The 23,545-nt window shown below is 45.8% G+C and overlaps 1 protein-coding gene across 5 annotated transcripts in view; it reads right to left on the bottom strand.

The window, feature by feature from the left end:
* Nucleotides 1-1,297: 1,297 nt before the first annotated feature.
* METTL8 (methyltransferase 8, tRNA N3-cytidine) overlaps nt 1,298-23,545 on the bottom strand; it is a 39,000-nt gene continuing 16,752 nt past the window's right edge. For 3 of the 5 annotated variants that reach the window (XM_028749882.2, XM_028749875.2, XM_028749912.2), the window contains 7 exons: nt 14,085-14,410; nt 12,270-12,319; nt 10,834-10,897; nt 8,491-8,630; nt 5,703-5,809; nt 5,545-5,610; nt 1,298-2,692 (listed from right to left, as the gene is read on the bottom strand). In XM_028749882.2, coding sequence (XP_028605715.2) covers nt 2,538-2,692; nt 5,545-5,610; nt 5,703-5,809; nt 8,491-8,630; nt 10,834-10,897; nt 12,270-12,319; nt 14,085-14,410 — 908 coding nt within the window. In that variant the 3' untranslated portion in view covers nt 1,298-2,537. The other 2 variants (XM_028749920.2, XM_028749899.2) reach the window with 2 other exon arrangements.

Here is a 23,545-nt window from a genome sequence, read left to right as displayed (position 1 = left end):
CTACAATTCCCATCACGCCCGATCCTCTGGTGAGGAGTCCAAACAGCATCTTCAGGTTCCCCATTTCTGCTTTAAACTATTAATACGACTGTGCTTTCTCTGAATGTGTATAGAACACACAATATTGCCGTGTTCCTCAGTTCCTGCTGTCAGCTTCCATGAAACGAGACAATACATAGCCGATCAAATGTGAGGAAACCACACAGGATGTATGTCTTCACATATGATTCAGCGGTTAAGACGACAGCTAGCATTCTGGGTCTAATCCTCAAAAACGCTCAAGACAATTTCTATTAGCTAGGGGCATTAAGCGGAAAACTCCTGGCAGTAATAAAAACAGTTGAATATGAAGGAATAGGAGTGTAACCCAGTAGTCCAAGGCTGCACGCCTAACGTCACTTACCTGAGAGTAAACCCCACTGAATTCAACAGGATTTAACTTCTGAGTAGACGAGGATAGTGCTGCAAGATTTCAAACATGGGTGTCTGAAGTTAAAAAATTAGCCTGAACCATGGACTCATTCAACTGGATCCAACCTTGCGCTCAGAGGAAGGAGCGGAGAGGTGATCTTTGCCAATTCCTCCTGCAGATCACTGTGCTCTTTCTGCCCCCCTCCTCGCAAAAAAGCTGTTATGGAGGACCAGGGTACCATCTGGGACAACACAAGAGGTAGTGCTGGGATCTGGAGGTAGGGAGAATTGGCAAAAATCCCCCCTCTTCCTCAAGTGAAGAACTTCTCCAGGATCCTGCCATGAACTGAAGGAACCCTTCAGTTTGAGACGTGTGACATTTCCTAGGTCTCATATCTTTCAGCCTCCGTTCGCCACTGTGGAATGGCTTTTGTTGTTGTTTAGTTGCTTAGTTGTGTCCGACTCTTCATGACTCCATGGACCAGAGCACACCAGGCACTCCTGTCTTCCACTGCCTCCCGCAGTGGAATGGCTAGGGGCGAGTAAAAAGCTCAACATTATACAGCAGTCGGCAACTTTTCTGCAGGGCTATAAAATGCTGAATGCTTAGTACAGGCTGATGACTAATTTTCCAAGTGCAGCCAAATAATGAAAGCTCACCAGGACACAGTTACATAACCACGTAACACTTCCATGGCGTTTTTAAAAGCAGAGATAGAGGGTATAGATGAGATCTCTCATAGCTCTGTCCAAGGGCACGTATGGGAATCGAGTAAATGATCCCCACTTCCGCCTTTTCTTCTCCCCTTAGAGCAGAGATGTATTTTTTTGTTTCTGTCAAAGTACCATGCGAATGGCGCTGCATAAACAGTAATTAACACACTACAACATTTTCTGTTTTTTATTAATTCCAAAGGATTGCATACCAGATACATTGTTCCATATGCATGTACAGTTCATACTATTATATCCATTCACCTTATGCTTCATATAGCTCACCAAACAAGTGTAAAAAAAATATATGCTTTGATTAAAACAGGTGTTCCAAAAGCTCACAAACCAATTCCAGTTTGCTAAAATAAAACCCAACAACCTCAAACGTCCTTTCTTTTATTTCAGGATGTTTAACCACATGTGTCAACCTTGCAAACGGCCCAACTGCACTGGCTGCCAATTAGTTTCTGGGCTCAATTCAAAGGGCTGGTTTTGTCCTATAAAGCCTTAAGCATCTCAGGACTGGAATACCTCAAGGACTGCCTCTCCCCATAGGAACCTATCCAGACCCTGAGTTCATCTTCTGAGGCTCTTCTTTGTGTGCCTTTGTGTCCAGAGGGTGGCAACATGAGAACGGGGCCTTCTCTGCAGTGGCTTCCCATTTGTCGAATGCTCTCCCTGGGAAGGATTGCCAGATGCCTTCATTATACACCTTTAAGGCACCAGGCAAAACGTTCGTCTTCAACCTGGCCTTCGGCTGATTAGCTTCCTTTATCTGTTTAAATGTATTTGTGGGAAGGGGTGGGGTTAGGGTTTTGCTTTCTTCTTCCCACAATAATGCTCTTACTTACATCCTACCAACCTGTTGGCCAATCCAAAGGGCAGGAGAGCTCAGCTCAACTTTCTCTTTCCCGTAATTGTTTTGGTCTCCTCCACTTCCTCCTACCCTTCTTTTAGTTTCATTTCCCCTTTGGTCTCTTTTTCTCCACTTTTAGTCTTCAGCTTTCCCCACCCCACCTTCGCTGTCAAAATCCTGACCCAAACCTTTGGCCCTCCAGCGATCTTTTGAATCTCCTGGTCGGGACAGTAATTAAAAAGCAATTGCTTTCCACCAATGAACGGAACACAAAAACCGCCGAAACAGTTTCATTCATAGAATCACAGAATTGTAGAGTTGGAAGGGACTACGAGGCTTAACTAGCCTCTGCAATGTAGAAATTCCTTCCCAATGAGTGTGCAAGAGGCAAGTCACATATACACACGCACTTCTGGGTTGTGTCCAATTCACATCAACATATGCGGAAATGGTAAATAACGTGTTTCTGCTCAAGTGCGTTCCTGGTTTATCAGGACGTTTGAGGGGAAATGTCTTCTCAGGCTAAGAGTTGTGTTTACCTGCAGCATTTTCTTGCCTACTCTTGAGTCAGCTCCCCTTGTTTTTGGAACTTGCCTTGAATCCAGACCCGATGGATCTTCACCTTCTTCTTCCTGTTTACTTGCAGTCGTCGATCGAGCAGGTTCTGGACTTCGGTTAAGCCCGCCGAAGAGAAAATGCTGTGTATTTCATCTGTGTTTTGTAAAATAAATAGCCAAGTTACACTCATTTAAAACAGTGCGATAATAATAATAATAATAATAATAATAATAATAAAAGATCTATGTAGGATGCTGCTAACAAAGTCACGGATTACAGCAGGAGTAAAATTGCACCCTCAGGATCTCCTGGCACTGCAGGATTTCCTTGCATTCCATGTCTTGTGCTGCAGCGGATCAACTTTTCGTTAATAATAATAACAATTTATTACTTCTACCCCACCCATCTGGCTGAGTTTTCCCAGTTGATATTACAATTAACTGTCTGGAACCGGTATGAGATTCATACAGCGATACCCGTTTCAGACATTTTGAGCTGGCGATATATCTTTCCTTCTTTTTTTAATTTTTATTTATGATTTTCAGTGTTAGACATTTCAATAATTTTACAGTCATTTTAACATTTCAAAACTCGACTTCCCCTTTTCCTGTGGTTCCTTAAATTTATTTTTTATATTTTCCGTATACAGTCGTACCATGGAAATCGAACGGAATCCGTTCCGGAAGTCCATTTGACTTCCGAAACGTTTGGAAATTGGCTGCAGAAGCCCCGTCAGATGCAAAAATTGTTTGTAAATCAGAACAGTCACTCCGGGTTTGCGGCATTTGGGAACCAAAACGTTCGGGAACTAAGCTGTTTGAAAACCAAGGTACGACTCTATATCAAATTAACTTAATCATTAATTCATCTACTTTAAATGTATACTCATATAAATCTGCAGGTTATTACAATAATCCTGCCAATGTTCTTTACTGTTTACAGATTGTCTGTAAATATTCAGTAGATCATTTCCATTTTTTAAATAAAAAGTTTGTTAACTTGATTTCTTTTTTTCCTGGTGAGTTTCACCATTTCTGGTGAGTTTCACCCAAAAGGAAGCTGGGATATATCATGGCTCAGTGGCTTCCACCAGCATCATCATCATCATCATCATCATCATCATCATCATCATAGATTTATACCCCACCCATCTGGCTAGGTTTCCCCAGCCACTCTGGGTGGCTCCCAACAGAATATTTAAAACACGAAAAAACATCAAACCTTTAAAAACTTCCCTAAACAGGGCTGCCCTTAGATGTCTTCTAAAAGTCAGATAGTTGTTTATTTTCTTGACATCTGATGGGAGAGCATTTCACAGGGCAGGCGCCACTCCCGAGAAGGCCCTCTGCCTGGTTCCCTGTAACCTCACTTCTCGCAGTGAGGGAACCGCCAGAAGGCTCTCAGCGCTGGACCTCAGTGTCCGTGCTGAACATTGGGGGTGGAGATGCTCCTTCAGGGATACTGGGCCTTCAGGTATACACAGCACACCTCACTCGTGTCTGCCTGCCTGCACTGCCACTGGCAACTGGGAAGCCATGACTTATCGCCAGCTCCTCAGCTGATATATCACGATCTTGAAAGCCAGATATCGCCCAGCCCTAGTTAAGAGTATGTCAGGGATGGAACACGCTCCCTCTTTCTTGCTGTTCTGAAAGCCAAGCAGCGGACGCTAACCCTACAAGGCGGGGGAAAGGAGACGCATTTCACGGCGCCACATGAATTTCATTACAGAATCTCATGCCCGGTGGTGTACGAAAACTCATCAGTCACACCAAAGTTGAAAGCCCTCTTTACAGGCGCCCGTTCTCCTCTCCCCTCCCAAAGCTTTCACAGTTAATAGAAAATATTATGGGAAGCAAATGTGAGTTTGGTCACATCTCATAATCCAGAAGAGAAAGACCTCTGTGGGACTGATTTAAAAGCACACACACGCCGAAACGCCAGCTAATTCAGAGTTAATTAAGCATGACAGACAGGGGCCTAGGACAGGACTCCACAGAAAGAAAAGGGATCTCGTGCCAAGTTGAAGCCTCTTCCCCTGTCGATGCAGACACCCTTGTGTGCCCCACAGTGTGTGCCCCACACTGCTGTAAGACACAACCGGACAAACCACCACATGGAATTAAAATACTGCTCTCAACAACGTACTGCGATGCAACTTCTCCTCTCCTCCCAAACCGTTATTTTGAATGCAATAGTTGTACTCTACTGGAAGAATCCCATTATTATATACCGTATTTTTTGCTCTATAAGACTCACTTTTTCCCTCCTAAAAAGTAAGGGGAAATGTATGTGCGTCTTATGGAGCGAATGCAGGCTGCGCAGCTATCCCAGAAGCCAGAACAGCAAGAGGGATTGCTGCTTTCACTGCGCAGCGATCCCTCTTGCTGTTCTGGCTTCTGAGATTCAGAATATTTTTTTTCTTGTTTTCCTCCTCCAAAAACTAGGTGCGTCTTGTGCGTCTTATAGAGCGAAAAATACGGTATATAGTGTTTCTCTCAAAACGGTTCATGCAATAATACAACATTTTCATTTTAAGTGCAAATTATCAACTGGCTTTCAGGATCACACCTGAGCTGTTGTGAGGAAAAGGTTTCCACAAACAGCCCACATTTGGCTGAGCTTTCTCCTCATGTTCAACCGAAATCCACCCACCTGTAATCGATTATTTTATTTTATTGAGCCTAATTTAACTGAGTCTGCATACACGCCATACATTTAAGCACATGGCTTCCCCTAAAAAAAATTCTGGGACTTGTGATTGACACCCTCACAGAGCTATAATTCCCAAATGAGAGTTCCCAGGATTTTTTGGAATGATGTGTGTGCTTTAAATGTATGGCAGCCCTGATCTCATTGGAGATCAGCGGAGAATAAGGTTTTGCCCTTTGTCCTGAAGCAGCAAATGTTCCTAAACCAAAGTGGGGCTTGGAAGAAATCCACGAGGAGAGATTATCTCTCTGAGGTAAACTGGCACTCCTCAACCACAGTGCTGGCCCAAATACCTTTTGTGAAGAAATAAGCTCTGGTGCCGTCGCCTCTTACGTAGAAGTTCTCCGACAAGCAGCGGCCTAATAGGAGAAAAGGAAGGCTAGATTACTGTATCCCTACTGAGGACTCACAACAAGTAGACAAACAAAGCAACTGCCTCTTTGAGAAGCACCTTTTTTGAAACGAAGCTGAGAAGCGTCGTATCTTCCGTAGTCCCGAAAGAGAATCATTCCTCCAGGTTTCAATAATCTGGCCAGCCCGTTCACAACTCCTTGGATCCTGTGAAAATAGAATAGCCAGCCACACACACACACACACACACACACACACACACACACACCATCAGGGTGTAATTCAAAAACACAAAACACTAGCTTGCCCCTGACAAGACATACCTCTAAGTGGCAAGGCTGCCTTATTAATATATAGCTTTTCCTTCCAAAAGGTGCCTTTCTATAATTTTATTTTGATATATCTACAAAACCTACTTCTGCTTATTTTATTCTAATTCCAATAACGTGACCCGCAAAGTTTTTGTTCTTTCTTGTTTGTTTGTCTTGTTTGCATGTTGTATACCCTCAACATTTCTTCGATGAAAATAAGGACATCTTATTCTATAGTAGTAGTAGTAATAATAATAATAATAATAATAATAATAATAATAATAATAATAACCTGCTAATAATAATAATAATCTGCTAATTATAATAATGGGATGTGGGTGGCGCTGTGGGTAAAAGCCTCAGTGCCTAGGGCTTGCCGATCGAAAGGTCGGCGATTCAAATCCCCGAGGCGGGGTGCGCTCCCGCTGCTCGGTCCCAGCGCCTGCCAACCTAGCAGTTCAAAAGCACCCCCGGGTGCAAGTAGATAAATATGGACCGCTTACTAGCGGGAAGGTAAACGGCGTTTCCGTGTGCTGCGCTGGCTCGCCAGATGCAGCTTTGTCACGCTGGCCACGTGACCCGGAAGTGTCTCCGGACAGCACTGGCCCTCGGCCTCTTAAGTGAGATGGGCACACAACCCTAGAGTCTGTCAAGACTGGCCCGTACGGGCAGGGGTACCTTTACCTTTAATTATAATAATAATAATAATAATAATAATAATAATAATAATAATAATAATAATACTCTGCCCATCTGGCTGAGTTGCCCCAGCCACTCTGGGCAGCTTCCAACATATATAAAAACATAACAAAACATTAAACATTTAAAAACTTCCCTATACAGGGCTGCCTTCAAATGTCTTCTAAAGATTGTATAGTTACTTATCTCCTTGGCTCGGCGGTTGCATAACCCCATACCCTCTTAACATTTCTCCGATGAAACCTAGGGACATCCTAAGGAAAAATGGGGCATTCCAGGATCAAATCAGAAACTGGGACAGCTTCTCTAAATCCGGGGCTGTCCCTGGAAAATAGGGACACTTGGAGGGTCTGATGATGTTGTTTTTGAAAACTCAATAAACCCTTAAAAAAAAAAAGCATTCATCTTGATTCGTTTGCACAAAGTTTGTGGGGAGATTAGAGGACATTGTGTCCAGCAATTGTCACTCCACACTTCAGAATGTAATTTCCTTCCACTTTCCTTATCACAGAAAGTTCAATGTGGGGTGAACTCAAGAACACCAAAGCATTTTGAATTCCACAACCTGAATTTGCCAGGGCGTGACTGAACCCCACCCATAAAATAATGACAGGCTGTAAGTGCCCTAAAAACTAATCAGGTGATAATTTAAATGCTGAATGAAGGTTCTTACATGAGAAGAACCCTGGTGGCCTTTTGCACGTTGCCTGCTAAAAAAATTATTTGCCTTTTCCTCACCCCCACCCCAAACCGAGATCAGTATTTTTTATTAACAGGCGCTTGTTCGGGGGAATTTCTTTAAATATTTAGGAAGATTAGAACAAACAGCTATCTTTTAGTGCTTTAACCTTTGGAATTAGGATAATACTATGATAAGGTGAGTGGCGAGAGAAAGAACAACAGTGATTTTAGGATACAAACTGCAGCACGGACCTAATTTTGGCATACTTATTCGGCAACCAGTTTCACTGATTTCAGTTGAACATACATGTTTATTTAAAATACTTAAATACATTGTTACACACTGTTCACCTAACAATGTTATCAAAAGTGGAATTATTACAATCAGGATAAATGTTTGTTGGTTTGTTTTTTGATTTTCTTTTTTCTATTTGTTTGTTATAAATCTGGAAAACTAATAATTTTTTTTGGGGGGGGAAATAAAATAAAACGCTTAAATACAGCCTTTTGCAGTATCAGAATTGAGGGATATTAATCACAACAACCTTCGTCAGATTACCTGACGGTGGGGGAGAAAACAGGACGATCTACAAAGGCTAATGGTGGAAATTTGCACAGAAAACCTGAAGGTTTGCAGCATAAGAGTTAGCAAAAGGTGCAGGGAAGAGATATTTCTTCCCTTTCCCCACCCGGGCTTGGCAAAGTATTCTTTTGCCTATGACTCATCACCCGCTTGCCTCCCGAACAAACAGGAAGAAATGAGGGAAATGCAATTTTCTCTGAAAGCAAATCAGAAAGCTCAGCTGTTTGGAGAACAAAGCTGGGAATATCTTTGGTGCATGAAGGTGGCCATTTGGATTTCGCCAGTTTCATTTCAATTCTTTTTTCCAAGGGGAAAAGAAGAAGTCATCTGTAATATTTTGGAAAGACCCGCCATCTTTAATAGGCACGCATTTTGCCAAAGAAGCCTCTTCTGAGGGCGACAAGGTGCCTCATTATCGAAGCGCTCTTTCGACCGGCTCTCGCTGTGAACGGGAGAGAATTGGGATTTTAAATGCCCAGCGTGCAAGTGAACCAGAGGACTCTTCAGTAATAAATTCACCCTCTCTCTAAAGATAGCCCTGAAAGCCACTCCAGATGAAGAGAGACATTTACTGCGTCTGGCTCTGTCCCCCACCTTTCCCAGCCTTCATTTACCTGTCAGGGTGAACGGAAGACAGCACAAAGATGAGGAGAATGACATCCAGGCTACCATCTGGGAAAGGGTAGGGCGAGGCATCATCACACACATCGTGAACAAAGGCAAAACACCGGGAGGAATCGATGAGTGGATGCGACTGTTAACAAGTCCCCCCCAATCCGAAAGAACAAACAGAGAGACTCTCAAACTACTTAGAATCGGTTTTCTGTGACACAGAAACGCTTCCCCCAAAATCCCCCCTCCTCAGCGATTCAGATTTCGGAAAAGGAAAAAACAAACCCACCACATTTCTAAGGACCAGTTTATAAAAAAACCCAGATATAAAGCTCTCACCAAATTACCACACTTTTCCGTGTACAGTCATACCTGGGTTACAGATGCTGCAGGTTGCGTTTTTTCGGGTTATGGACGCGCGAAAAACTGGAAGTACCGGAATGGGTTACTTTTGGGTTCCGGTGGCCGCGCATGCGCAGAAGCGCTAAATCACGCTTTGAGCATGCGCAGAAGACCAAATTGCAACCTGCGCGTGGACAGATGCGCCGCTGTGGGTTGCAAATGCTGCGGGTTGCGAACGTGCATCCCGTACCGATCACATTCACAAACCGAGCATCCACTATATAACACTCCCCCATGTATAATATTTTGGGGGACTAAAAATTTAGAAAATGGGGGGAGATTGCCCTGAGCTTTTTTAATATCACTCTCCCGCATGGCCGACGCTAACACTCGTGTTATAATCTCGTGGTATAATCTTAACATTTACAACCAGATGAAGGATTCATTTTTGGAATAATAAATTTTCAGAGTAGTTTTTACAGTTATATCAAAAATTACTGATTTGGTTATACTATTAGAAATACATAGACCGTTAATTATGAAATTATTGTAATGTTTAATAAGTTAACTGTTTATATTTGGACAACTTTTCTGCTGTACTTTATCAGAAGGAGAAAAATAATCCTTTCCTTAACAACAATTTAAACAATTTGTTCAACTAAAACAATAACATTATAGCATGTTTGTTAACTAATGTGGTTAAACATTTTAATTTTTTTAAAAAGCTTAGACTGAGTTTTAGCACACATGAAAAACTTAAAACAAACCCTTATTTCCTGACGAACAGCCTTTGGACTATAATGTAACTCAAATCTATCTTTAGAAAGATTTTTCCTCCAAAAGCAGTTTATTTTAAAAATCCAATTTACCATATTTTTCGCTCTATAAGATGCACCAGACCACAAGACACACCTAGTTTTTGGAGGAGGAAAACAAGAAAAAAAATATTCTGAATTTCAGAAGCCAGAACAGCAAGAGGGATCACTGCGCAGTGAAAGCAGCAATCCCTCTTGCTGTTCTGGCTTCTGGGATAGCTGCGCAGCCTGCATTCGCTCCTTAAGACGCACACACATTTCCCCTTACTTTTTAGGAGGGAAAAAGTGAGTCTTATAGAACAAAATATCCGGTATTTAAATTTTTGTTATGTGAATGGTGCCGCCATACACTTCAACAGGTACCAGCCCAAAACCCGGACGTGCATCTTCCGGGCCACACTCGGCACAAAAATGGGATGTCCCAGACAGTTGGCAGGTATGTGCCATGGACCCCCCCCCCCTTGGTGTGCGGACCACGCATTGGGAACCACCTCTAGAGCAGGGGTCAACAACCTTTTTCAGCCGTGGGCCGGTCCACTGTCCCTCAGACCATGTGGTGGGCCGGACTATATTTTTTTTGGGGGGGGGGGGAGTGAATGAATTCCTATGCCTCACAAACAACCCTGAGATGCATTTTAAATAAAAGCACACATTCTACTCATGTAAAAACACCAGGCAGGCCCCACAAATAACCCAGAGATGCATTTTAAATAAAAGGACATATTTTACTCAAGTAAAAACACGCTGATTCCCGGACCGTCCGTGGGCCGGATTGAGAAGGCGATTGGGCCGCATCCGGCCCCTGGGCCTTAGGTTGCCTACCCCTGATCTAGAGGTTAGCGCCACACCTGAGAAGACCCTGCTCCGCACTACCACACTCCAGTCAGCAGAAGCAGATGGGGAAAGCCCTCTGATTTTGAATGATGCACGTAGGGAATAATATCTGGGAGGAAGCACGCCTCCAGGTACCAAGGTCTCAAATCCTCTCTAGGGCATCATCTGGAAGCACCCACTAGGCAGGAGAGCGTATGAACCAGTTCCTCATGCACTACTTCATTGGAAAAGGAACTATAATTCCAAGCTGTTGCAGTCTTTGAGCTCTATATCGGTACTGGTGCCTATTTCACTAGCTGGCGAACCCAAGGATTGAAGGATGCTTTCGCAAACAAATCGCCACGTTTTAAATACCTTGATGAGCTCCACCGCTTCTGAAGCAAAATCACAGCAATACAGAAAGACTCCGGGATGATGGCTGGAGAAAGAAACAAGGGAAATATCAGCCCCCCTAATCTGCAGGCATAATCAAATCACCTAAACCCAGTTCTTAGGAGATGTGGAAAGGGCAAAGGCAGAGGGAAGCGAACGGGAAAGTCAACAGTGGAGGTGGTTAAATGTCGTGTTGGGAAACGAGCGAAACGCTTACTTCTCCAGCGCTCCTTCCCTACTAGGCCATTGCTTTGTCTGCGACGAAGCTGCATTTGGTAGCCGTTGCACGATATTATAAAAGGTAAAGGTCCATTAGGTCCAGTCGTGACCGACTCTGGGGTTGCGGTGCTCATCTCGCTTTATTGGCCGAGGGAGCCGGCATACAGCTTCCGGGTCATGTGGCCAGCATGACTAAGCTGCTTCTGGCGAACCAGAATAGCGCACGGAAACACCGTTTACCTTCCCGCCGGAGTGGTACCTATTTATCTACTTGTACTCTGACGTGCTTTCGAACTGCTAGGTTGGCAGGAGCAGGGACCGAGCAACAGGAGCTCACCCCGTCACGGGGATTCAAACCGCCGACCTTCTGATCAGCAAGTCCTAGGCTCTGTGGTTTAACCCACAGCGCCACCCGCGTCCCTGCGCAATATTATAGAACAGAGCAAAAAGGAAAGGGATGTAGCTAGAAGAGACCTTTCAATTCCACTTGCGAGTATCACAAGGGAATGTGGTCCTCCAAACAGCAGTCCCAGCACAAACTGTCAGAACCCATGGGGGTGGAGTCGGAGGGACTATAAAACCAGCTCTGGGAGGGGCAAGTAAATATCTGAGAGGTGGTTTAGTGAGTAAGAGCAGGTAGGGGAAGTTACAGGACTGGATAGGCACCCCATGACTGTAATTGACCTATACTGTTTATGAAACCATACCCTTGTTAAACTGCAATAAATAAACAGAAGTTTATGTTCCAGTTTAACCCTGACTGGACTCAGTATTGTACCAGGTAGGGCCTGGGTGGTGGCAGCGAGAAATAAAGTGGTGGCACAGGGATCAACAGATGGTGAAATGTCCGGGGACCCTGTATGATCACCACAGGGTTATTGAGGTTTTTTTTTTTGGTTTCTTATTGCATACTTTGTGTTCTCATATTGTATTTTTATGTTGTGAAGTGTGCTGTGATCCTCGGATGAAGGGCAGTATACCAATTTAATAAATTATAATAAAAACAACACCCATCAGAGCTGGCCAGCATGATCAAAGGACAAGGATGATAGATAGGAGTTCTGGGACAAAAAAAACTTCAGGAGGACCAGAAGTTCCTCATTCTTGAACAAGAGTGAAAATTCTTAGTAGGAGTTACGGCAAAGCAGCTGCTCCCTCCTCATTACTGTAGCATGTAACTTGTTATCTTTTTAGCTTACCGAATCACTTCCAAAATAGGGAAAACGCTGTTACCAGCACCACAGCCAACCTGGTAGTAAAGACAAAAGCAAAATATTAAGCTGATCACATTTATAAAAAAATTATTTCCCAACATTTGGGGGGGGGCAGGGAGAGAACAGACTAAGAATTAAAATTTAAAATATCTTCAGGGAATAGTTCTGTGTGTGTCCTCCTTCTTTCACAAGGAAGGGCTTCATCTTGTTTGATACACCAAGAAATTACTTTACTCTGGTAGCCACTCACACAATATCGATTTGTTCCAAAATGCTGGCATTTCCTCTCTCTTAAAATGCATTAGAGTGGCTATGCGTGCAAAGGGATGTAGAAAAGCTGCAACCAGCTCCTAGCCTCAACAGAGTATCATGAAATAAGTTAGAAGAGAAGACATTTTTAAAGCAATTGTCTTTAAATGCTTCTTAAAAACTTTCAGCTGACCCAAGTTTTCCCAGATTTTGTTTTGTAGACTGCTCAGTTTTGTCTGTCGTATATGGTTGTTGTGGGGGGGGGGGGCAGCGAGAAGGGGGATCATTCTTCTGGCAAGACCAAATGCTTGCCCTGGCGGAATGACTGCCTTAGTGCAATATTGAACTCCACCCCCACCCCCAAGTTTCCATCTTGTTTTCATTCAGTTTTTAAGGCACAATTTGGTTGAATGTTGCTTGCCTTTTTGCAGTTACAGCATTCCTATGGTAAACCATTCATTGATTTTTTTTTACTATTTTAAACCGTCTAAACATTTTATAAATGAATAAGTCTGTGCTTCTAGGGATGCGGGTAGCGCTGTGGGTAAAACCTCAGCGCATAGGACTTGCCGATCGCATGGTCGGCGGTTCGAATCCCCGCGGCGGGGTGCGCTCCCGTCGTTCGGTCCCAGCGCCTGCCAACCTAGCAGTTCGAAAGCACCTCCGGGTGCAAGTAGATAAATAGGGACCGCTTACCAGCAGGAAGGTAAACGGTGTTCCGTGTGCTGCACTGGCTCGCCAGATGCAGCTTGTCACGCTGGCCACGTGACCCAGAAGTGTCTGCGGACAGCGCTGGCCCCCGGCCTCTTGAGTGAGATGGGCGCACAACCCCAGAGTCTGGCAAGACTGGCCCGTACGGGCAGGGGTACCTTTACCTTTAAACGTTTTATAAATGAATAAGACTGTGCTACCCTATCAGATCCCAAGGTCTTATTCAGAACAATACTGTGTGGGAAACCCGAGAGGTTTAAAAAACCAATTAGATTTTAATATCATCATCATAATTTATTAACAACAACAACAACAACAACAATTTATTACTTATATCCTGCCCATCTGGCCTGGCCTCTCCAGCCACTCTGGGAGGCTCCCAACAGAATATTAAAAACACGATAAAACATCAAACATTAAAAACTTCCCTAAACAGGGCTGCCTTCAGATGTCTTCTAAAAGTCAGATAGTTGTTTATTTCCTTGACATCTGGTGGGAGGGCAGGCGCCACCACTGAGAAGGCCCTCTGCCTTAACTCACAGCAGGCGAGTTAAGAAAGAGATAACTATTCACAAGGCTGCATATGGGTTGGATCCACAGAAACACATGTGGAAGAGGGTAGAAGGAAAAGCATAGGTTGACTCCTACCACCCCCAAAATAAGCTTCTCCCAATGATCTGGAGGCCTTGCTCTATGGGTTGGGCTGAAGGGGAAAGGAGGATTGCCAAAACAAGGCAGAATACAAGTCTCAGGATCAATCCAATTTTTGCACTTCTGCATAAGCATAAAAAACCCCAGGAGAATATGGTGTTGGGCACAGAATAGAAAGGTCTACCGTACCTCTAATATTCGGTAAGAAGAATCACCGCCAGGGAATTGCTTTCCAGTGCTCTTGACAATTTGCTTATCAGCTGCGGAGTTATCATAACATGCGCTCAAAACGGAAGAAACCTTTGCAGCAGAATCATCCTCACAAAGATGGTTGTCTTCAAGTAAACCAGTACATCTCAAGTTTTCTGTAGTCGCTTTTCTACAACAGTCAGATTTTCCTTCTGGAAGAATTTCTGGAAATTCCACGAACAACCACTTGCGATCTTTGAAAAAATGGTTCTTGTGGATCTTGTAAAATTCATTCCAATATCTACTGGCTTCTCTCTCATACTTCGCTAGATTTAAAACCAAAACCAAAAAGAAACCAAGAAACCATAAGCATAAAGAAACGCTGGCATAAAAGAGTGGTGGTGGTGGGGATAATTAAAACTAAACATTACTGATAATGAAAGGTAAGGATGGAGATTTCAAATGATGGTAGGCAACTTGAATATTACTAAGACCAGCACTGGTATAAGGACAGCAGCTAATTTGAGTTTCCTGCAATAAATGATTTGCATCAAGGTTACAGAGCGATAGGATTTTGAAAAATCAACATAGCCTAGTCAACTTTGTTTATTCAACAAAATTTACACACTGTTGAATTGCAATAAAACTTCTAAATGGTTTACAAAAACCAAAACATCAAAATTATCGAAGACAGTTAAAAGCAGCATATAAAAGATAATTAAAATTAACAATAAGCTAAACGAAGATTAAAACACATGTGAACGTTCTACATGTAAATAGGTGTTGACCCAAAGCCGTATTTTCACTAAATCCACGAATGAGCATTGCTAGAAGACAAAACAGAAGAGATGCAAAAGTATTCTGGATCCCATAACTTGAGTTCTCATTAACATGATCCTCACACCTCTCCCTTTTCTTTTTAGTGGACAGAACACAAGGGAAGCATCCAGTATATCTGAAGGAGCGTCTCCACCCCCATTGTTCTACCCGGACACTGAGGTCCAGCGCCAAGGGCCTTCTGGCAGTTCCCTCACTGTGAGAAGCCAAGTTACAGGGAACCAGGCAGAAGGCCTTCTCGGTAGTGGCCCCCACCCTGTGGAACGCCCTCCCACCAGATGTCAAAGAGAACAACAACTACCAGACTTTTAGAAGACATCTGAAGGCAGCCCTGTTTAGGGAAGCTTTTAATGTTTGATGTATTACGGTACAGTGGTACCTCGGGTTAAGTACTTAATTCGTTCCGGAGGTCCGTTCTTAACCTGAAACTGTTCTTAACCTGAAGCACTATGTACTTTAGCTAATGGGGCCTGCTGCTGTGCCACCGGAGCCCGATTTCTGTTCTTATCCTGAAGCAAAGTTCTTAACCTGAAGCACTATTTCTGGGTTAGCGGAGTGTGTAACCTGAAGCGTATGTAACCTGAAGCATATGTAATGTGAGGTACCACTGTATTTTAATATTTTGTTGGAAGCCGCCCAGAGTGGCTGGGGAAGCCCAGCCAGATGGGTGGGGTATGTTTGTTTGTTTGTTTGTTTGTTTATTACACGCATGCATAAATCATAATTTACACTGCTCTACCAAACCAAAGCACATGCCACCAGCTTGCTATTTATAGAACACACATAACTGGGCTGTGGGAAAATGGGTTCTTTTCCATGAAAAGCGGAGGAAACAGCACCGCCGCTATCCCTTTCAGAATAGATGTGCATCTTTGGAACAGGGCTGAAATTGGTTACAATGGAAAACCAGTGCTGTTTCAAACAGATTTAATAATCAAGTTATCAAGACTGGTCCTATGAACCATGAACTCAAGAGAGTTTATATAATTTATGCACGTTTTACAGCCATCAACACACTCTTACAGAAAGGGGAGATACAAATGCTGGCAGTTTATTAATTAATAATCCCCAAGAAAGAGAATTCAAAAGGAGTGCTTGATGAACTTAAATGGAAGCACAGTCGTACCTTGGAATCCGAAAGCCTTGCAAGTGGAACCTTTTGGCTCCCGAACGCTGCAAGCCCAGAAGTCAGTGTTCCGGTTTGCGGACGTTCTTTGGAACCCGAACGTCCAATGCGGCCTACGCAGCTTCTGATTGGCTGCAGGAGCTTCCTGCAGCCAATCAGAGGACGGCTTTTGTTTCCAAACATTTTGGAGGTTGAATGGACTTCCGGAACGGATTTGACTTCCAAGGTATGACCGTAATAATTATTCCTTATGTTTTGGTTGTATATCAAGCCAGACCATTGGTCCATATAACTCAGCACTGTCTGAATCAGAGATGGGGAACCTGCAGCCAGGGATGTGGGGCAAAGCATGTCAATTCAAATTATTTCGGGAAAGGCCACCTCTCTCCCTGCGACCCTCCAGAAGATGCTGTAGTACAATTCTTTTGTCCCTGACCATTAACCACATTGACGGCAAGTGATGGAATCCAAGGTCCATCACTGCTGGTCTGGAGGTGGAAGTGGCTCTCCAGCGGATTCAAATGCAGTCTTTCTCAAGACCTATCTGAAGATGCTGGGGACTGAACAGAGACCTTCTGCATGTAAAACAAGCACCTGACCCATGGCAGCCAGGGTGGAGTTGATTTATATCAAATCAATTTAAATCACGATTTAAATCACGAGTCAGTAAGACCTGATTTAAATCATTTTTTATTTTATTTTTTGCAGAAAGACTCATTCTTGCTGGTATAATCTTAATATTTGCAACCAAATGAAGGTTTCTTTTTGGAATAATAAATTTTCAGAGTAGTTTTTACAATTATATCAAAAATTACTGGTTTAGTTATACTATTAGAAATGCATAGAGAGAGAATTATGAAATTACTATGAGGTTTAATAAGCTAACTGTTTCTATTTGGGCAACTCTTCCGCTATACTTTATTGGAAGGAGAAAAATAATCCTTTCCTTAATAACAATTTAAACAATTTATTTAACCAAAACAATAACATTATAGCATATATAGCCATGTTTGTTAACTGATGTGATTAAACAAAAAAAAAAACTTACACTGTGTTTTAGCACACATGATAAACTTAAATCCTTATTTCCTAATGAATAGTCTTTGGTAAACAGAAAACTGTTTAGAAAGTTTTTTCCTCCAAAAGCCGTTTATTTTATAAATCCAATTTAAATTTTAAAAATCTGATATAAATTTTAAAAAATCATTTAAAATGTAAAAATCTGATTTAAATTGTAAAAAATCTAATTTAAAATTTAAAAAATCCAATTAATTTTTTTTAAAAAGCATTGATTTGTATCCACCCTGAGGGCAGCTCCACCTATGAGGCAAGGTTAATAGCAAACTGATGTGGAAATGTGGCGAACTGAAGAGTGGAAAAATGAAAAACTGGGAGAAATGAGAGTCGGACGGATTGGCCGTCTCTAGCGAGGAATAACAATCCCACAATTAACGCCCATCTGGAAGCGCTGCTGATCATACATGGCTGCCGGCTTTCGGTTGCTATCCGCTTGGCATTGCTTCAGGGTGTTGCCTTTTTGCAGCATCCTTCAAAAGAGAGGAAATCAGAACAGAGCAGCGTGTAAAGTCGCTAAACAAACACTACATTCTTCTTCTTCCTTTTAGACGCAATAGCCTCCTCTTTGCCTAATAAGCATGCTTGAAAAGCAGCTGACCATGTTAATAAGCAGAGAAAGTGCTCGAAAGTCTATCAGTTTATTCATTCTCGCTCTTCCTTTTTGTACCAAGGTCCTTCACAACGATCCTTTTTGGCAATGCTGCAGTATGTTGGAGGAAGACTGCCTTTTATTTATTGCTTCTTCTTCTTCTTCTTTTTTACAGTGATTTCCAATGACCTAAAATAACCTACTCATTAGTTTCAGCTCGGCTCATTGTTAACAATAAATAGGTCAAAATGTGCTGCCACATGCAGAAAGAAGATGAAGCTTTGAGAGGAAGCATTATTGGCAATGCTCACCTAGTCCCGTTTCAAGCATGCAGGCATTCATAAGAGAAAGAATGGCTTCCTGAGTCCAATATATCTCAGCCATAAGCTACTCTACTTATTTAATTTCCAGCGAATGCTAACCATGCTTCAATTAATCTTTAAAAGAGTAGGAAGAATGTCAAACGAGGCAAATTTGCAAGTCTGCACTTATTTCAGAATTGAAGCCGAAAAGATTATACGAAGAGTAAACTCTGAAGACCTAGAGGAACTTCATTGGCCAGGTGGAAATGGAGAGAAAGGATGGATGCATATATATATATATATACAGAGAGAGAGAGAGAGAGAAACACAAAACAGGGTTTTCCACAATGAAGAGAAGCAGCAAGATTCACCACGGCTGTGGCAGTTTTGCAATGCAAAGCAACGCATCGCAGCCCTTATTCACCCTTGCAAGAACCTTTCGTTCCAGGTCTCCAGGTAAATGCAAATGTCAGCCAAAGCAATACTAGTTGGCTCTCAAGGAGTGGCTACAGCATGGTGTCAAGGATCCATGAGGGGAATTGCACAAGTACACCACACAATGCAGTCAGGGAATACAGTGGTACCTCAGGTTAAGTACTTAATTTGTTCCGGAGGTCCGTTCTTAACCTGAAACTGTTCTTAACCTGAAGCACCACTTTAGCTAATAGGGCCTCCCGCTGCTGCCAGAGCAGGATTTCTGTTCTCATCCTGAAGCAAAGTTCTTAACCTGAGGTAATATTTCTGGGTTAGCGGAGTCTGTAACTGTTAAGTCGTGGGTTGACATAGCAGCCGGCACAGCGATTTCTTCAAGTAGCTCTTTATTCTGGTAAGCTGGAATAGAACTGACAGTGAACAGCTCAGCCGGCCTGTATTTATAGGCAGCCGGCTGTCACATTGTAACCACAACAGCCCAGAGTTCCCGCCTAAAATAACTGCCGCGGACCTGAGTGAAAACTATCTACAGACCTGAGTGAAAACTATATACAGTATCCCCCTGTTGGCCCAGGGTGAAACTACACTACATAACACCCCTCCCCACCGAGATAAGGCGTTAGTTACAATCGTAATGGTTTCCTTATATACAGCACTACGCGTAATGGTTCAATTAGGCACAAAAGCATATCGGTTACATTTCCCATACTTAGACCAACAGTGATACCTGTCCAACAACATAGTCCTTTAAATGAGTTGGGCGCTTGGAAACTCTGCCAGACCGCCGGGGACTGGTAGCCAAGTCTGGAGGGCCACACAGTTCTCGCTGAGGCTGTGGTGCGACCCTAGGTGGCGTTGGAACCAACTCCCCTGGATCCGCTGCTGTGAGTGGAGCCTCCGCAAGTGGAGTGGTCTGAGTCTGTTCTGAGACGGCTTGGTTCGGCTCCACGCTGGCAGTTTGCGAGGGAGGTGTAGGTGGGGCCTCGCCATCTGTACGTGTCTCTTCTGGAGCCGCAAGCGCAGTTGGGGGCACCTCGGTAGTGTCCAAGTCCCCAACCCTGCGCCTAAGTTGGTCTATGTGCCGTCGCCACAAGCGCCCGTCTTCGAGTGCCACCTGGTACGAGCGAGGTCCAGTGACTCCCACTACTGTGGCTGGCACCCAAGGGATGTCCCCCACATAGTTCCGGGCAAAGACCTGGTTTCCTGGGACAAATGACCGTGGTGCGTTGGCACAGCCTGGGGGTTCAGCCACGGCAAAGTCTGGGTGTAGCCGGTCGAGCGGTGACCTGAGGCGGCGGCCCATAAGCAGTTCCGCAGGACTCCTCCCTGTGGCCGCATGAGGGGTGATGTGTTGCGCGAACAAGTATTCGGCGACCCGCTCATGCCAGTCTCCCCGGTCCAGGCGCGCCAGTGCCTCTTTTGTCGAGCGCACCATTCTTTCCGCTTGCCCGTTGCTGGATGGATGAAAGGGTGCCGTTAGGGCATGGCGGATGCCCAGTCCCAAAAGATACCGCTCAAACGTGCCTGATGTGAACTGCGGTCCGTTGTCAGAGACAAGGACATCAGGACACCCATGCGTTGCAAACAGGCCTCGCAGCACCCGGATGACAGCTTCGGTAGTGGTGGAGGGCATCAGGGCGACCTCCAGCCATTTGGAATAGGCGTCCACCACTACCATAAAGGTCCGGCCGTGAAAGGGGCCAGCCAGATCGATGTGCACCCTCGACCAGGGTGTCTTTGGCGTCTCCCACGTGTATCCCTTAGCTGCCGGTGGTGCAGGCCTCGACTCCTGGCACGCTTGACAGGCGGACACCCAGGCAGTGATGGCATCGTCCATATTAGGCCACCAGACGTAACACCGAGCCAACGCCTTCATTTTGACAATTCCCGGGTGGCCAACGTGCAGAGCCTCCAGGACGCGCTGACGGAGTCCCTGGGGAATCACGACGCGGTCTCCCCACAGCAGACAGCCGCGATGAGCTGAGAGTTCATGTTGTCTGGTTGCGAAGGGCTGGAACTCCGATGCAAAGGGCCCTTGTGGCCACCCCCTCCACACCCAGTTGAGCACCCGGCTGATGGTGCGATCCTGGGCAGATGCGGAGGCCACAGTGGCAGCCGACACAGGCGCTGCCGGAAGATCCTCAATCAGAAGGAGCGATGAAGCTGGAGCCGGGTCTTCCACAAATGCTGGAAGAGGGCAACGGCTGAGGGCGTCGGCATGGCCCATCGATTTCCCCGGGCGGTGGATGAGCCGGTAGTGGTAGGCAGCCAGGAAAACAGTCCATCGCAGCATGCGTGGTGAGAGGACCGGTGGAGTTGGACGATCACCGGCGAGGAGGCCCAGGAGTGGCTTGTGGTCAGTGATGAGGTCAAAAGTCCTGCCATAGAGGTATTCATGAAACCTCTTCACTCCAGCCACAAGTGCCAATGCCTCCTTGTCGAGCTGGCTGTAATTCCGTTCCGTCGGAGATAGTGTCCTGGAAAAGTAGGCGAGCGGTGCTTCTCTTCCATCTGGAAAACGGTGACTAAGGACAGCCCCGATGCCAAAAGGTGAGGCGTCGCAGGCAAGGACCAGCGGCCTGGATTCACTGTACTGTACCAGCACACTGTCCGAAGAAAGGAGAGCCTTGACCGCGTTGAAGGCCGCCGTCTCCCGATGACCCCAGGCCCAAGGCGTCTTAGTGCTAAGGAGTCGGTGAAGAGGCTCAGCCACTGTGGCTTTGTGGGGCAGGAACATGTTATAAAAGTTCAGCAGCCCCAGGAACGCCTGCAACTCCGTTTTGTTCTTTGGAGTGGGGGCCTGCTGGATAGCGCGGATCTTGGATGTGGTTGGATGAAGACCGGAGGCATCGATAAGATAGCCCAGGAACTCTACCTGTGGAACGGCGATCTGGCACTTCTCCCTTTTTACCTTGAGCCCGGCCTCCTGGAACCTGGTCAGCACGGCACGGAGGCGCTCGAACAGCTGCTGGTGTGAGTCTGCAGACACCAAGACGTCATCAAAATATGGTACCACGCCCGGAAGCCCTTGCAGGAGACGCTCCATAAGGCCTTGGAAGATGCCAGGAGCCACACTCACCCCGAACTGCAACCGGCGGCAACGGAATGCCCCCCGGTGGGTGACGATCGTCTGGGCTTCAGCAGTGGCATCATCGACTGGCAGTTGTTGATAGGCTTGGGCAAGGTCCAGCTTAGCGAAGACCTTACCCTCACCCAGGGAATGCAGCAGGTGTTGGACAACAGGAACCGGATAAGCGTGCTGCTGAAGTGCCTTGTTGATCGTGCACTTGTAGTCAGCGCAGATTCTCACCGACCCATCTGGCTTGACAGGCGTGACGATGGGGGTTTCCCACTTTGCGTGGTCAACCGGCTCCAAAACTCCTTGGGCGATCAGTTTGTCCAGTTGTTCGTCCACCTTAGCCTTGAGAGCAAAGGGAACCCGGCGTGGCTTTAGCTTGATGGGGGCGACTTGTGGATCCAGGCTAAAGGAGATGGGCGTACCTGTATATTGGCCCAAGGTGCCGTCAAAAACCTCGGCAAAGTCTTTGACCAGACCCTCAGTCTCTGCGTTAGAGATGCAGTTGATGCCGGTGACTTCCAGGCCGAGGGCATCAAACCAGTCTAGCCCTAGGAGGCTTGGCCGCTGACCTTCGACCACCACCAACCGGAGCAGGCCCGAAAAATCCTTGAAGGCGATCCGGAACCGGCCAACGCCTACCACGGGAACGTCGTTTCCCTGGTAGTCTCTCAGGTGTACGCGGTGAGAGTCGAGTTGCCTTTTGGACACTCTGGGTACCAGTCTTTTGATGGTGCTCCATGACACGATGGACAGGGCAGACCCGGTGTCGATCTCCATGTCACATGGAGCTCCTTCAATGAGCACCGTGACGTTCAGCTTGCGTCTCGTAGGCGAGTCGGTTTGGCCAATCGTGGTTCCAGACGGGCAGCGGCAGTTGGTGAGAGCGAAACAACTTTCCTTGGCAGACTGGAGTGAAGACTTGGACTTGCGAGTCGATGAAGGGGGGGTGTCAGACGGAGCCGATCGGCAGACCTTAGCGATGTGGCCCCTTCTGGAACACCTCCTACAGATGGCGTCTCTGAATCGACACTTGGCACGGGAATGGTTGCCTCCGCAGCCAGCACATTCCGGTTGGCCCTTGGACTTCTGTTGGAACTTCCTGCGCTCCCGCTTTGTCTGGTGCACATCATCGTCTTCACTGGAGGATGCCTCCTCACTGCTGGCCTCTTCATGATGCACCGGAACGGGCTCCCTAGCAAGACGCAGGCTGCTGGACTTGCGGATCTCCTGAGCGGAGCGTTCAGCAGCTTCTGAGGCCACAGCCTCCTCAATGGCTTTCTGTAGCGTGAGGTCTGGCTTGGCTAGGAGACGCCGTTGCAGATGGATGTCCCGGACCCCGCAGACGATTCGATCCATCAGGGCATCGTCTAAGTCTCGGAACTCACAGTGCATTGCAGCCTGTCGCAGGGCGGTGGTGTAGTTGTTGATTGACTCCCCCTCTGCCTGGTTCCTGTGGTAGAACGCATGGCGGGCAGCAATCTTGGACGGCTTTGGTGCGTAGTGGTTGCGGAGCTTCTCTTGGATCGTGTCCCATGGTGATGCCTGGACTGCTTCAGGCGCAACCAACGCTCGGGCCGTCGCAAACACCTCAGGCCCACAGAGGCTGAGGAATAGGCCCCGCTTCCGATCCTGTGATACTGCTGTCAGTTCGTTGGCTTGGAGGTAGCAGTCGAACCGAGCGAGGTAGGAGTCCCATGATTCAGAGGCTGGCGCAAACGGCGGTAGAGGCACAAGTGAAGCCATGATTCCGATGCCGGCGTGAAGGGCGATGGATGGAACACAGTGCTCTAGCCAGAACAGTCAGCTCTGAACTGGTTCTGCCCAGTGATTTCGCTCAGTGATTTCGCTCTGTGATTCAGCTCAGTGATTCAGCTCAGTTCAGAGGCTGGCCACATCTGGCTGTGCTCTGATGTCCATCCATCCCACCTTCGTCGCCAGTGTTAAGTCGTGGGTTGACATAGCAGCCGGCACAGCGATTTCTTCAAGTAGCTCTTTATTCTGGTAAGCTGGAATAGAACT

The sequence above is a fragment of the Podarcis muralis genome, chromosome 1 (assembly GCF_964188315.1).
Source record: "Podarcis muralis chromosome 1, rPodMur119.hap1.1, whole genome shotgun sequence".
NCBI classification, from domain to species: domain Eukaryota; kingdom Metazoa; phylum Chordata; class Lepidosauria; order Squamata; family Lacertidae; genus Podarcis; species Podarcis muralis.
This window is presented reverse-complemented; position numbering and strand designations above follow the sequence as displayed.